Raw genomic sequence first — 15,542 nt, 5'->3', positions numbered from 1 at the left:
TTTAAAGGAGCTGCAATGAGAGGCTGAGGCTACCCATTCCCCCCGTGACCCGCTCAACTAACCTGTGGTTGACTCAGAGTGATTCCGCATCCTCAGAGTATATCACAAGTTGCTTATCCAAGTCTAGGAGCCCTCAGGAAAAAAAAAAAACCAGTAAGCCTGTGATATGGCCCAAGTGCAGCCAGCTTCTACCAGTATCGGAGCTGTATCGCCGTGTCAGTCCATCAGCGTTTGGGGGGGGGGGGGGGGGAGGCACAGCAGCAATGCACACGACTGCACATGACGGGTGCGAAATCGGTTCACAATTAATTAAAATCTTACTCTTATTTTCAGCCAATGAAATTCTGCAGCTGTTGGTAGCGTAAGTAAATAACACATTAACTACTAAATTACCATCCCATGACTAGGGACCGGAAAAATTCGCGGATTCAATGACCTCTAGGATAGCCTGGGTGGTATTATTTGACCGAGTGTACGTAGAACTGTGGAGTTCATCCTGCAGGTCATTGAAACCGCGAATTTTTCCTGTCCCTACTGATCAGATGTCATGGGTAGAGAGAGAGACCTGCAAAATTCGCGGATTCATTTCGTGATGGGCGTAAATTCAAACGTGTGTACAATTCTGCTGGTTCTGCTGTTTGCTCGCGGTTTAACTGGAGCCTGCCCCGAGCGAGCAGTGGACCAGGCCGGTGGAGCAGGGACTCCCTAGAGTCGACGGGTCGGCAGTGTGACGAGGAACAGACGCGTGTCTCTCCCCCCTCTAGGACACGGAGCTGGCCGGCTACAGCATCCCGCGCGGCACGATGCTGGTGCCCCTGCAGTGGGCAGTGCACATGGACCCGGATCTGTGGCCGCGGCCGGAGGTCTTCGACCCCAGCCGCTTCCTGGCGGAGGACGGCAGCTTCCGTCGCCCCGAGGCGTTCATGCCCTTCCAGACTGGTGAGTGGCTGCCCTGCGGAGATGACCTTGTAACACGAGTGAGTGACTGCTGCGGAGATGACCTTGTAACATGAGTGAGTGACTGCCCGCGGAGATAACCTTGTAACACGAGTGATTGACCACCGCGGAGATAACCTTGTAACACGAGTGAGTGACTGCCGCGGAGATAACCTTGTAACATGAGTGAGTGACTGCCCGCGGAGATAACCTTGTAACACGAGTGAGTGACTGCCGCGGAGATAACCTTGTAACATGAGTGAGTGACTGCCCGCGGAGATAACCTTGTAACACGAGTGAGTGACCACCGCGGAGATAACCTTGTAACACGAGTGAGTGACTGCCGCGGAGATAACCTTGTAACATGAGTGAGTGACCACCGCAGATATAACCTTGTAACATGAGTGAGTGACCACCGCAGAGATAACCTTATAACGTAAGTGAGTGACTATCGCAGAGATAACCTTATAACATGAGTGAGTGACTGCCTGCAGAGATAACCTTGTAACACGAGTGAGTGACCACCGCGGAGATAACCTTGTTACATGAGTGAGTGACCACCGCAGATATAACCTTATAACATTAGTGAGTGACCACCGCAGAGATAACCTTATAACGTAAGAGAGTGACTATCGCAGAGATAACGTTATAACATAAAGCACAGTTTAGCGTTTAAAAATATATTTTCATAATTTTTTTTTGATGACATGTTTTCCACCCTAGCGTGAAGTAACAACATTCCATCGTGTAGAACTTGGGTTTCCAACTGATGGCCCGCGAATACTTGTGAAAACAAATTAACAAAGTTAAAATAAATATTTTATAGCTCGTTTCAAAAAAATATATTTGAATACGTTATTTATTTCAGTTTGTCTTTTGTTTATTTTTTTCTTATCGCCATTTTTTAAATATTTATTCCAAAATAACCGATGATGTTAGTGATTCTCTTCCAAATAAAATTGTTCTGGTTATGATAGTTTTTGTTTATTTTTATTTGGCTTTTTTTACTTTAAACTAAACAATCCGAAATTAAAATTATGTTTTAACTTAGCAATGCATATCATTTATGACTGGTACTTCTGACCTATTTGCTGAATTTTGTGAAAATTGGCCTATTAATAAATTGCGGCCCACAATTTTGCCTAAGGTTTGCAATGTGGTCCTCGAGCCCTTAAAAGTTGGAAACCCCTACTCTAGAACATAGATTTCAATTAACCGTTGATGAATAGTTGGTCGGGGCATAAAAGAGTAAACTAGATAGGGGTTGGGACCCTTTGGCGCTGGGTCTGCTTTCATGTTTGATCCAGGTCTGGATTTTTGCAAATAGGGGCACAAGTGCCCTTGGTGGTGGATGGTTGCACTCACCACCCACCAGGTCTCTATTAGCAGCACCTACACTCTAAGAGAAAAAGAAAGTTAATAGAGCCTACAAACTAGGCGCTACCTCAAAAATAGTTTAAAACGAAGTCGCTATCCGCGTCAGTCTGTTCACTTTCTTCTTCTTAACTACTCAATGATTTTGATGCAGTTTTTACCATAATTTAGAGAATTTCTTTCGGAATGTTTACGTGCATAATACATTCATATTAAATTTAAAGATAGTAGCGTAACCTCAATGTTTTGTAATCAAGTCGTAAAATAACTGGTGCTTACATCACTTATGCTGACTTATAAATGATGATTTAGAATACTACAGAATTGTAGGTCTTAAAAAGACCCACAGAAGAGTCCGCGATATCATACATCTCTCTTATAAGGATGACCCACACAGTATTCATTTTTTTTCTTTCAAAATTGGTTAAAAAAAATAATGATTTGCGAAGTTACTTTTACTGACACATTATTAATCCTTATCCAGTTAAATATGTTATTTACCTTAGACATTTTATTTAGATAAAAATTGAGATTTACACCATATCGTATGCAATCCATGAAACCGTGCTTTTTAGCGCTATATTATTTGATATGTTTCTAATAATGTTGTCTTTTTTTTCTGTATCGTGCGGATTGATATAGCTCAATTTCATCGTGCGTGACTTATAAACAAATCTATTTGTGTTGTCTCATGATGAAAAGAAAGCTGTAAACTTTGTCTGTAGTAATGGAGTACGTGCTATATATAATTTAGAAAACCCCGAACACGTAACGAGAACTTGATAATTGTAAGTACTTAGGCTACTTATTAAATCTAAATGATGCCATATTAGTATATCGCAGGTCTTTATTATTTTATAATATGCAGTGCACCCTGCAGACGCCGCCTTCTTGAGTTGGAATCTGTTCTACCTTTATTCATGACATGCATGCTTTACGCGTTTCTTAAGATTTTTTTTTTTTTTTTTTTTTTTTTTTTTTTTTTTTTTTTTTTTTTTTTTTTAGTATTTGAATTTTTTATTCAAATATACATAAAGCTATTGTTGGGTTGGAATAAGAAAAGATAAATTTTATGACTGAAGTACCACCTAAGTTTACAACCAGAAAACAGCAACTCCAACGAAGATTATTCGAGCGTCTGACTCGTGGTCAATGAATTATTGTTGGTTGCTTCCGGCGTTCACGCGTTATAGAGACGTTCCGTGAACATAGTCTGCTCGGGAAGTTCCTGCATCACATTTGCTTATTGTACACGAAACCTGCGGTATTCCGTCGTACTGATCGCCAAGGTGTCTCGCTCGTGTGGTATCGTTCTAAACGTATTTGCGCCGAGTCAAAGTACAAGTTGGTTGGACCCAGCTATGATTTCGTGTTGTTTTTTTTTTGTCGTGAAATTATTGTTGCATTGATTTATTTCACAGACCTTTGATCAACCACAATCATTCATAATCAGAGGTATGCATATTTGCAACAAAAAAAACTCATTATTATGAAATAAGGTATGCCCGCGCTAGTGATTGCATGGCCCGCCCTTGTGATTGGCGGCCGTCTGCAAGAGAAGCCATTGCCCTGTTTGGCCGGGCCAGTCAGAAAGCGTTTTGTTCCGCACTGGATGGCTTTGATTGGTGCGCTGACAGTAGTTATGTACCTGAAATAAACCCAGCCAGCCATGAAACACCGACAATTCTACAAAGTTTTAAGACACAGCTGGTCTGTAAATCTTTTCGCGAAAAATGCATGGCCCTATTAATCATTTTTATTTTTTACGAACATTATTTTATTACATTACGATATTCTTTTTTGAACAAAAAATACCATACCGCAAGAAAACAAATTTTCTGAACACAGCGAAAACGAGGGGGGGGGGGGGGGGGGTAAGTAATTGTGTTGTAGAAGTCATGCATGAAACCATATTTACGCAGAAAGTTTTGACTTCCCTCATGAATGCTTAGAATTCCAACAAGGAGCAAAACACACGTATCAGTCGTAGTCACGTTTCAATAGTGAGTTTGAAAAACCAGGAGACAAAAAAGTTTACTCTTGCTTTTTCCCGTTGTTTTGAAACGGAATTCGTGATAGTGTGTGTATGTGATAACTATGTTACACTTCACAGAGCGTTGACCTGCTTAAGTTGTGACATTATTCGCGTTAACACTAAAACATTTTTGTTTGTATACGTATTTATCACTCATTGTTCTGTTTGATAGGGTCACCGCTACAAGTCCCATAGAGGCGCATTACCGCCACGAAGACTGCACACCAGTTCCGTGCCTGGCGCGTAGAGGCGAAGAGACGTGTGATACGCGAGCCAGTTTCGCCCTTAACGACCCTGCGCTTTGAGAGCTCTATGTCCGGCCAGGCGGACACCTTAAATAAAATTTATAAAACCTGGGAGATTGCAAGAGAGCCAGGGAGATACTTTATGTGCTCAGGTAGTCTAGAGTGGTATTTTGAGAGTTAAACTTTGGAATATAGACATTTCCAATTATACATATATTAGATACTTACAAAATATACCTATATATGACTGGTTTTCCTCATTATTACACACTACCAACTATATAATAATTGATTTTTTTAAATAAAACAACCTTTATAAAAAAAATGGATGGCGTTATTTATATTTCCCTTGTAACCAAGTCGCTGTGCTGTTTTTTTAGTTGTGTAGAAGCTTATCGCTATTTATGCACAGATAACAACTCTAACATACAAATAACCGAGGATATAACTTACAAAAACCAGAGATGTCCTCAAAAATAAAAAAATTATACTTAAAATAAGTAAATAAGTAAAATAAGTATAAGTAAAATTTATGTATTATATTCATACTTATAATTCGATGAATGAACCAGTACGTATTTTTAAAATAATTTCCAGGCTCGCTTGCATGGGGGTATTTGATCTCCACATTTACCCGTCGAAAACAGGCGTATAGAAAATATTATCGTTTATTTGCTTTAATTGTAATAAACCCTTACTAAACAGAAGTTATTATTAATAAGGGGGGGAATTATATATTTATTTAAAAATTGAGGAAATGGTGTATTTTTGTAACGATTGTGGACCATAATTACACACAAAATCGTTTTAAAATTGTTTTCGAAATGTTTGACAACTCCTTCAGATCCTGGCTACGCCCTTAGTACGTTGTTAACTTGCCGAGGCGTGGTTCAGTTTTCGCCCGCGCGTAAGTGGACAACGGACTGAGCCATCGCGCGGCCGTGGATTGTTCTGGAAGGCGAGCAGTTCGGAAGACGAAGCGAACATCGCCGCGTTGACTCTTGAACGCAAAGCACAGAAACTGCTAGAAATCCTTCCGGCGCGGCGCCGCTATCGCCCGCGTGACGTCACGCGGTGTTTGCCGAGCGCGCGTCAGCGGCAGGACTCGCCGCTGCGTGCAACAACTGCGCATCTCCCTGGTCGACACTGACCCAATGGCGGCTTCAGGATGACTTTTCGGGAGGGGCTATCGCACAAAGAAAGGTCGTAGTTGCAAAAAAATGAAAGTGGTCAGATATTGGCCTTGGAATAGGTATTATTTACGTATTACAGGTTTCAAATACAGAACCTTAGTAGTTCCATGCAACTTATGATGAGATAAAAGTTTAACTTATGAAATTAAATATTTAAGTAAACATAAATATACACTAATCAACAAAATTTGTCTCGGGAGGGGCTATCGCCCACACCGCCCCCCTTCTGGAGCCGCGCTTGTACAAACCCTACATTTATATTTGTCCACGGCGAATCCCACTGAAAATTAAATAATTTTTTTTATCGGCATTGACCTCTGATAATTTATTTTGTAGCTGTTGTAAACAAGAAGAAGGAGTGGCCATCCCAGTCACGTGTAAGTGGCCAAGGGATGTGACTTTTTTATCGACCAGTGAGCACTCTAAAAAAAAAAAGGCTTGATTAGGCAGTATACTCAAGTTTGATCTCGCTAGGAGAGAAATGAATTCGTGAAATAGTCGTGTCTTTGACTAATCACTAGGGCCATGCATATTTCGCGAAAAGATTCCGAGATCAGTTATAAGTTAAAACACTGCAGCACCGACTGTGTTTCGTGATTGGGTGAGTTTCTTTCAGGCGCATGTCGATTGTCACAACACCAATCCACAGTAGTTCAGCAGGGAAGCAACGCGTCCTGAGTGGCTCGGCCAAAAAAGGCAACGACTTCTCTTTCAAGACGGCCGCCAATCACAAGGAAGAAACCTCTGGTGCAGGTGTACCTTGTTTCAGTCTAATAGGCGTCCAGATTTATTCGCGAATAATGCCTGCCCCTACTAATCACTAATTAACGACGTGATCTGCCGAGTTTGAGATCGCTGGAACCCATGTCATCTCGATTGTGAGGACGAGTGATGACGTCACATGTTCTCTCGTCTGTTCGTGGAACTGTGAGCTTGTCGCAGGTAAACCTGCTCCGTTTCCTGATTACTGCGCCACAACATAAAAATATATCGTCCAAGACGGCCTGTACAAAATGTTTTTGTATAGGTGGCTAGACTCAACTTTCCTACATTCATAACTAGCTTAAGTACCTGGCGTTGCTCGAACTAAACACATCGTGAAGAGGTTTCTTTTAGTCAAATAAAAATTTACAAATATAAAAGTCCAATGGAAATAAGAAAGCTGCAAAAATTATATTTTTTATAACGTATTGTTGATAAACGTAAATTTTATATTATTTAACGCCTCTTCAACCCCCTTGGGAGTTGATTTTCGTAAAATCCTATGTAACAAAAGGAGTATAAGTACCAAATTTCAATTCTGTAGATCGTATTGCTTCGGAGAATTCGTGACGAGTGAGTCAGTGAGTGGTATTTCTCTTCTGTAATTATTATTAATTGTTAATTATTATAAAACCAAATCGCGATCCGCGTCTGTCTGTTCGCTTACTTCTTCTCAACTACACATTGGATTTTGATACGGTTTTCACATTCGTTTAGATAATTTATTCCAGAAGGTTTAACTCATATTAAATATTAAAATAGTATAGAGATTAAATGTTTTGTAATAAGTCGTAAAAATACATTTTAAATGCGCTTACATGGCTTATGTTTATTTATACATGACTGATTCCTCAAATCAATGTACTACAAAATTGTAGGTCTTAAAGGGGCCTACAGGAAGGGAAACCCGTTTTAACGAATGTCTATCTTCTAATGATGACTCACAGTGACCATTTTTATCTTTCGAAATTGGTTAGAAAATGAGTTTTTTTCGAAGCTATTTTTACCGACATAGTATACTAATCCTAAATGTCCAATTAAATATGTTAATTACCTTAAGAATTCATTACGTTTATATCCAAATTAACCTATCCACAATATATGCTACTCATGAGTACTTACTTATTAAATCTAAATGACGCCACATAGTAGATCGCATCCGTGCGAAGATGGGATGGGTCGCTAGTACACACACACGCATACATATATATGTGTGTGTGTCTATATATATATATATATACATACATACATACACACCAGCTGGGGTTCCCGCGCTTCGCTTCGGAAGTCTACAGCGATAACATGGACAACATGGACAGCTCATTACTGATTATGCACGAGTGACCTTACTCGTGTTTCGAATGCCGTGGGCAAAATTTTGCATATGACGATCGTGCGGAAGCATGTTGCATCGACGCTTCTGGTCGAGGTTACGGAACGACGCCCCGTGCGCCACACGCGCGAGGTGCCGGCAGCCCGAACCTGCGGTAACTCGCTAGGCTCTTTTGTGAACATCTTAGTTCTCGGTTTAAAGTATTTGTTGGGATTGAATGGCACAGAATTGTGTAACCACGGTGCTGCCATATGTGGCGTATGGTGCGAGCCGAAGTTCACAAAGCCAAAGGGAAACTTTGGAGTATTAAGTTCTTGATGAATTTTAACAATATTAGTAGTATTTAAATGAAATTCCTTGTCAAAAATTAGGTTCAAAGGCGGGGTTTGGTAATTTTTCAAGTCCTTATAAGTTTAAAATTTCTGTCTGCTAATCAAATGATTCAATAGTCCATGTAGCTGCGCAGAACACTAACTCTAGCGGCGTGTGATCCATGTCCTGAAAACCCAGTTTAAAACCCAATTTGCATATATTTATCAGGTTCGTCATTTTTTTTTAAAGAATTCTACGTTGAATTTTCGTGTTGCGATTGTCGTGTTGTAAGTGTATCTGCGAACATTGAGAACACGTTGCTCTGCTCGTCGTCTCCTTGCGGGTGCTGGAGGACCCTATGCTTGTCCCGCAGGTAAGAGGACGTGCGTGGGCGAGGACCTGGCGCGCATGCTGCTGTTCCTGTTCGGCGCCGCGATCCTGCGTCGGTTCCGCGTCCGGCCGCCGGGAGGCGCCCCGGTCGACCTGGAAGGAGAGGCGGGCATCACCCTCACCCCTCGCCCCCAGCCCCTGGTGTTCGAGCCCCGGTCCTGAGCAGCCTTCTCGCATACCCTAACATCTCGCGTTCTTTCGGTGTGGTCCTTGCAATTAGGGCCAACCTTTGGTTCTTCTAGAAGTTTCGTTCGGCCAGACGCAGGGGTGTAGGGAAGGGGGGGGAATCATAGGGATCCATCCCCCCCCCCCCGAAATGTGTGGAAGGTTTTTTTTTATTACCTGAGTTGAGTTTGTAAATTGTGTTATTTTAATATTCAAAATCAATGTTTACAGCAGAACAATATTCAATGTTATATTATGAAAACTGCTAAAAATAGCACCATTTTGCACGTAAAAATCCAAATTTTTCCGGGGTATGGCCCCCGGACACCCCCCGTTTCGTAAAGGGGGGTGGGTGAATAGCCAAATGTTTAATTCCCCCCCCCCGCCAAAAAAAAAATAAAATCCTGGCTACGCCCCTGGCCCAGACGCCATCTCTGGTTACACTGTACGTCACAAGAAACCAAAGTTTCCGTCCACAAAAAAAAAGGGGGACCAAAATTTCGTGGGCTGTCAAAACTGAACTAACTAAACGCCCAAGCTTTAAAATATCTAACATCCTTACTCGAAACCCCCCTTTCAGAAGACGTAGATTAACCGTAGGGGTATAACTGTTATGTCTATGACTTTGAATAATTTTTTCTTAGATCGGGGACACTAAGGACTCACTGCCTATGTACCAACTCATCGGGTGGAAGAAGAGTGAAAGCCCCCGATTTCTCAATTACGAAAAAAAAATCACACCTATTTATGTTAACTTTGACGCACTCCCAAAGGACTTCACTTGAACATTGACAGAAAACTCTCATCGATCCGGGGGGAAGGGGGAAGGGTGGTCGGAGGCCCTCGAATTTTTAGAAAGTAGCGAAAATCATTTCCAATGAATTTCGAAGTAGATTAAAGATAACAATTATGTGTGGATATACTCCTTCCCCTACTCGGGGGTATAAATTGAATTTTTTTTTTTCAAACAATCACTATAACTATTTTTATTTTGTTATATATTGCATAATGCATAATTTTCTATTATTTATAACAGTAGTACCAAAATAAAAATACAAATAATATTAATACGACCGTCCTGTACTGCAAGATATTAAAATAAAGAGTGGCGTGATTGAGATTCACCTTGGACGAGTCTCCAGCTATTCGCGCGGGCCCACCCCTGATATGGTATTGTGTTTTATGTTTTCAGTTTTTTATGTAGCTATTTTTTAATATTTTGACCTAGACTGTTTATGGATTATTTTCTCTTGTTTTTAAAAATCTTTTTTTCCTTTCGTTAATGAGATTTCTTATGACGTAAAGTGTAACCAGCAAAGGCGTATGTAAAAAAACATATTAAATAAAAAAATAGTCTCTTTTAATTTATGTACCACATTGACCCCATTATCTGTCATTTACTTTCCACCACGCACCTCATCGAGATATTTCCTCAGCTTTGTGAGTTAGTATATGTGCCTTAAATTTTTTTGTTGTTAAAATTTGGCATTCCTTTGTGTTTATAATAAAATATTGGTTCTCGAAAAAGTGTTGTTTCTATTTTTCCTCTCCCAAGCGCACGGTCTTCTAGCTAAACTTTCGCACAAAAAACAACTGTTGAAATTTGGTAGGTTTGAGTTTATTGCAAGTTACAATCGTTGGAATCATAGCAAAGAAGTTACGTTTCAAATCACTTAATTGTATCAATTGTAACTCGTAATGACAAAGATTATGTGGGCAGTAAGGTTACTCCTCTTTTTTAAATACTAAGTGAGCAAAATGTCATCAAGAAGTAGCTAAATGTCATCAAGAGTGACCAAATATTTCATCAAGAAGTACCTGAATGTCATTAAGAAGTACCAAAATCCTGCTTTAAAGGGTAGGTAAGGGGACTTGGATTCTTTTTTCTGAATCTATCGTTTTTTTTTTGACGTGACAACGTCTAATAAATCGATGAACGCCGTATGCACGCACGAAAAAAGTGTCCCGTTACGCACATTGTTACGTTTCGCTGTGTCCCGTTACGTTCACTGTTCCGTTACGCTGTGTCCCGTTACGCTCATTGTTCCGTTACGCTGTGTCCCGTTACGCTCATTGTTCCGTTACGCTGTGTTCCGTTACGCTGTCGGCGAGTGCAGTAATAATAGGTTATGTTACAATTGACTAAACAATTATGGTGATTCATATAATTCATTATATATATTTGATTACAGTTTATTTATATGAAAACTTGTTCATAATTATATTTAAACTTTATAGCTAAACGCCGGTTTTAAAAATTAATTACAAGTCATCTACACGTGAACTGTTTCGTCGACTGTTTATAAAGTGAAGTGAAAAGTTAATGTGGTTTTTTGTTTATTACAACAACAATTTCTGCAATAAAGGTTAATTATTCTTGCATTTTAAAAATCTGATTACTTGTATAATTTCAAGTATTTATTCTTTTATTATTAAAATTTAAATGATTCAATTTTATTCATAAAATTATGCAATCATTTCATCAATGTTTTGATATGACGTCACGTTAAACTATCGTCCGTAAACCGACTTTACAAACAACCAATTATTTTTTTAAAAGTGAAGTTAGCAAAATTTAACCGGGCTGGAAATTAAATTAAACCGTACATTTGTATAAACAAAATCAAACAGAAACTCTTCTTTCAATATTCTACTTATTTTGTTTCCGTTGTTAATTTTTATCCGCCACTTCGATCGTGTTGACGCTCTGTGGTAAACGACACGTGTGTTGTGTCATCTATGGTGCCTCCTGGAGGTGTAGCCTGGATAGACTACGAAGCTGCAACCCGCAACGTAATAGTGTTAAGCGTGAAACGTGAACAGGTATGTACGGGGTTCCCGTCACTTCGATTCGACTCTGCACCGGTAATCCATTTACGAAAAATCAACCTTTTTTTTTTCTTCATTTTTTTAATTCGCTAACAGGCCTTTTAAGGCTTGAAATTAATAGATATACTTTTTTGAGGTATGTTATGCGAAGTTTATAATAAATGAATATAAGTTAAGATTTGTTTTCGTGGAAAAAATTTTTTATATTCTTATAAAAATTGTATATGTTTTATTATGAAATAATAATTTTATATAATATGTTTATATTATAATATATACATTTTGATTATAATATTTTTTTATTTTTTCAAAGCAATAGTCTACATGTTAAAGTTTTAGACTAGATCAATGGAAATTTAGGTAAATAATTTTTAAAAAGTTAAAGACATGGAATTTTTTAGTTTTTTCCTCGTTTGAATGAAGATTTTTGGGAAAACTTATTAAGATATTCTTTCAACTCATTATTTTATCCTTCTTCGGAAAGTAAGTATATAAAAATCAAATGGTTTTGCTTATACCAAGTTTTATTTTAATACTACCCAAACTTCAAAAATAAAATAATGACCTGGAACAGGATATAAACCCTTAAGTAATATATTTACAAAGAAAATAACAAATTCCTAAAAATGAGTTCAAAATTATACACCAATGACTACACAGAGGAAACCATTATCTTCAGGCATAACATGGAATTGTATGATTCAACAAAGCAAAATTTTTAAATTAATAGATAAAAATGGTTGTGACCCTAAAAACTGTTAAGACAAAACAGGCGTCTTTCGTTTCCTATCGCTCTTCCTTAAAGTTTCATATTTCATAAGTGTCAAATAAGCAATAACAATTATTACATGCAGATTGTATTAAAAATTATTCCTTTGTTTTTAGATATCAGTCTTGCCAACAATTAAAAAAATAAAGCATTTCACTGAATAGCGTCATCCTCGGAGAAAAGCCAATGGAAGAAGATAAAAGTGAAAATTATGCCGTTTGATAATGGGTAAGTTATCTCGTACTGAAGGACTTTATTTGCCATCTTGTAAACATATTACACCATATTTTTTTTTTCTAAATCGAACGGAAATATTTATATAAAATTACAGATATTAGTAAATTTCTACATTTACATGAAAACAACTGTGTCACTACAAAATATTGTCCGCAGTAACACTGGGTTCGGATTCTTACCCGGGCATTTATGCTTTGTGTTGTCCCAGTACTTCCAATAGTTAAAGTTATTTGTAAACCGTTCCCTGACTGGCACATTAATAAGCATAATGAAACAAAATATAGCCCGATCACATAATATTAAATTATCTTTCCATGGTTTAAAAAAAAAAAATTATGTTTAAATGAAACATAAATTAAAATATAAAATTATGCTCCGATTTTTGTAAGAATTACCTACTCAGTGTTATTCATATATGCAAAAATAAACATTGCCATGTGTTGTAAAAAATTTGCAATATATTTCTTGTAGTATTACAAAATATTTCTTGGTAATTGGTTTCCAAACGAATATTTTGTAAACGTACAGGAAAAAAAAAATTTCTGCGTACAATGAACTGTTTTTCATTTCCTTCAAGTGCATGAACCGTGTTATTGTGCTCATAAACAAGAGAGTTAACCTACCTTAAGGAGAAAAGCGTAAACAGATAAATCACACGAAACAAAAAATGAAGGGGGGAAAAAAACTTTGGTGGAGGGGGAGGGGGGGGTGTTTGAAGGAGATTCTTCGGACTTTCGGGGGGTCAGCAGACGCGCATTGCAGCCGACCTGACGCAACAGCCCGAAAAAAAACATTCAAACAGAAGAAGCCCACTCGAGGATCTTCTTAGTGATGTGCGCGCCATTTTCTTCTCCCGGGAGCGGCACGAAGGGAGTAGCGAGGGGGGTTTGGCGCGCAGAGGGGTAACGAAGGGGCAATGGGAATCAACAACACCTACTTCCAACTCGCTAGCTGTTTTGCATAAACAAATAAAGTTTTTTTTTCTCTTTGAGGGGGGGGGGGGGAGGCGCGAAAAGCAGGCAAGGTGCCAAACTCGCCCGTGTGCGCAGTGTGCCAAAATGCGCGCGCTCCCCCCCCCCCCCACCATAACTCCTCCCTCTCCCCTTCCTCCACCACCCCCTAGGCCTCGCTCACCAATCCAGCAGTCGACATCTTCTACGCTCCCTACCTTCCCGCCGCCGCCGAAAAACCGGCGACTGTTTTTTTTTTTCCCTCCCCGCCAACCTTCGCGGGTTGGCTGTTGTTTGACTTTCACTCGCCGACGTACACCACGGCCGGTGCGTGCGCACCGTACACTGAGCGCAACAAGTTGCAATCAGCATTATAATTATATATATACACACACACACACACATATTTTAATTTCCACTGGGAACTTAGAAAATTAAAAAATAAATGTTTATATGTGTGTATAAAATTTTTCTCGAGAGAGAATTTATTCTAAGGCTAAGGTCAGTAATTTTAAAATAAAAGTATTTTTTTTTTTAATAAGTGAAAACTATTTACAGTCGGTAGGGTAAATGCAATGACGTCATCAGAAGTTACACACACACACACACATACACACACACACACACACATATATATATATATATATATATATATATATATATATATATATATATATATGTATGTATATATATAACGCGTGTAACTTCTTTGGCAATTCAAACCTCGACTAGTAAATACCTACATCGTAAGGGGTAAACCGGCAGAGAAAGCGAGAGAGAGAGAGAGAGAGAGAGAGAGAAAGAAGACAATTTTCTAAAAATAACACATCTCGGGGTTTCTTAGCTTTCATTTCTTTTTCAAGTATTTAGGATTAAACTCTTTTGTATTTATTATAAGTTTTATTACAATGAAAATAGGTTAATGTACATGAATTAACGAAATTATTACCTACTTCAAAATAACTGCTCATGATATAAATAATTATTCATTAATTTAAAAAAAAAATACACACTTTTGAAATACACACGCCATAAAGAAAAAACTGTGCTGGTTACTGTTTCTTCAAACAATTCTGAACACGTGAAATCTCTGAACGAAATATGAAATTCATAACAGGTAGCGGTAAATGCAGGGACTGTCTCAACAGTGCTCTCTACGCTGCTGGTTGAACAAGGAGGAACACGAGCGCACTTGTAGCAAATATAAAATTCAAGGCATTCCCAACTTACTGTATAAGATACATATATATATTTTTCTGAAATAAGCGAATGCGCTCACTGTCTTATACTTTCGTTCATCTATCTCTCTCAGGTCTTTTTTTTTTGGGAGGGGAATAAATAATCGCACTAAGAGGAGAACATAAACGATCCCAGCAACATAATTACAGCATAGTGCTCTATATATCTTTTTGGCCAAGTACCTGTCTGTCTGTCTGTCTGTCCTTTTCGCGTCAGAAACATTTCACAACAATGTTTCACGAAAACAGTGCATTAAAATTCGGGCCTTGAAATTCTACTCTCATCGCAAATATGTTGGCGTTGATCTGAGAAAAGAATGGGTTTCTCAATGGACAACTGTATCCGTTCACAATTAGTGTCCAAAAATGTAGAGCGTTCAGAATCATAGAAACAAATCAGTCTCCGGGAAATTAAGCAGATCTTTATTTATCTCATCTTATAAATCTTTATTACCTATCCTTACTCTTTTTGAACCCACGAATTTTTCCAGTCCCTATGGAAATGTTAATATCTGTACATAGCAATTTTTTTTTCCGCGGGGGAAATAAAGTTCGAGCGCTTATTATACTGCAGTAAGTTTTAGCCCGCACCAGAGGTTTATTCCATCCAGGCCATTCAGGACGAGTTTGCTTTCGCACAGAATTTGCTGTGATTCGTGTCTCAACAGCAGAAATTAACCAATCACGAAACACAGACGATGCTACAGTGTTTTATCACACAATAGTTCTCGTAATCTTTTGGCGAAAAACACATGAAACCCAATTCATTGAAAT

The 15,542-nt window shown here is 38.6% G+C and overlaps 1 protein-coding gene across 1 annotated transcript in view; it reads left to right on the top strand.

The window, feature by feature from the left end:
• LOC134540361 (cytochrome P450 306a1) overlaps nt 1-9,707 on the top strand; it is a 72,173-nt gene extending 62,466 nt beyond the window's left edge. The window contains exons 7-8 of the mRNA XM_063383042.1: nt 765-939; nt 8,564-9,707. Coding sequence (XP_063239112.1) covers nt 765-939; nt 8,564-8,742 — 354 coding nt within the window. The 3' untranslated portion in view covers nt 8,743-9,707. The remainder of the gene's footprint in view (nt 1-764; nt 940-8,563) is intronic.
• Nucleotides 9,708-15,542: the final 5,835 nt, after the last annotated feature.

This window comes from Bacillus rossius, chromosome 16, assembly GCF_032445375.1.
Source record: "Bacillus rossius redtenbacheri isolate Brsri chromosome 16, Brsri_v3, whole genome shotgun sequence".
In the NCBI taxonomy this organism is placed as follows: Eukaryota; Metazoa; Arthropoda; class Insecta; order Phasmatodea; family Bacillidae; genus Bacillus; species Bacillus rossius.
The sequence above is the reverse complement of the archived record's forward strand: the minus strand, read 5'-3'. Positions and strand labels throughout refer to the sequence as shown.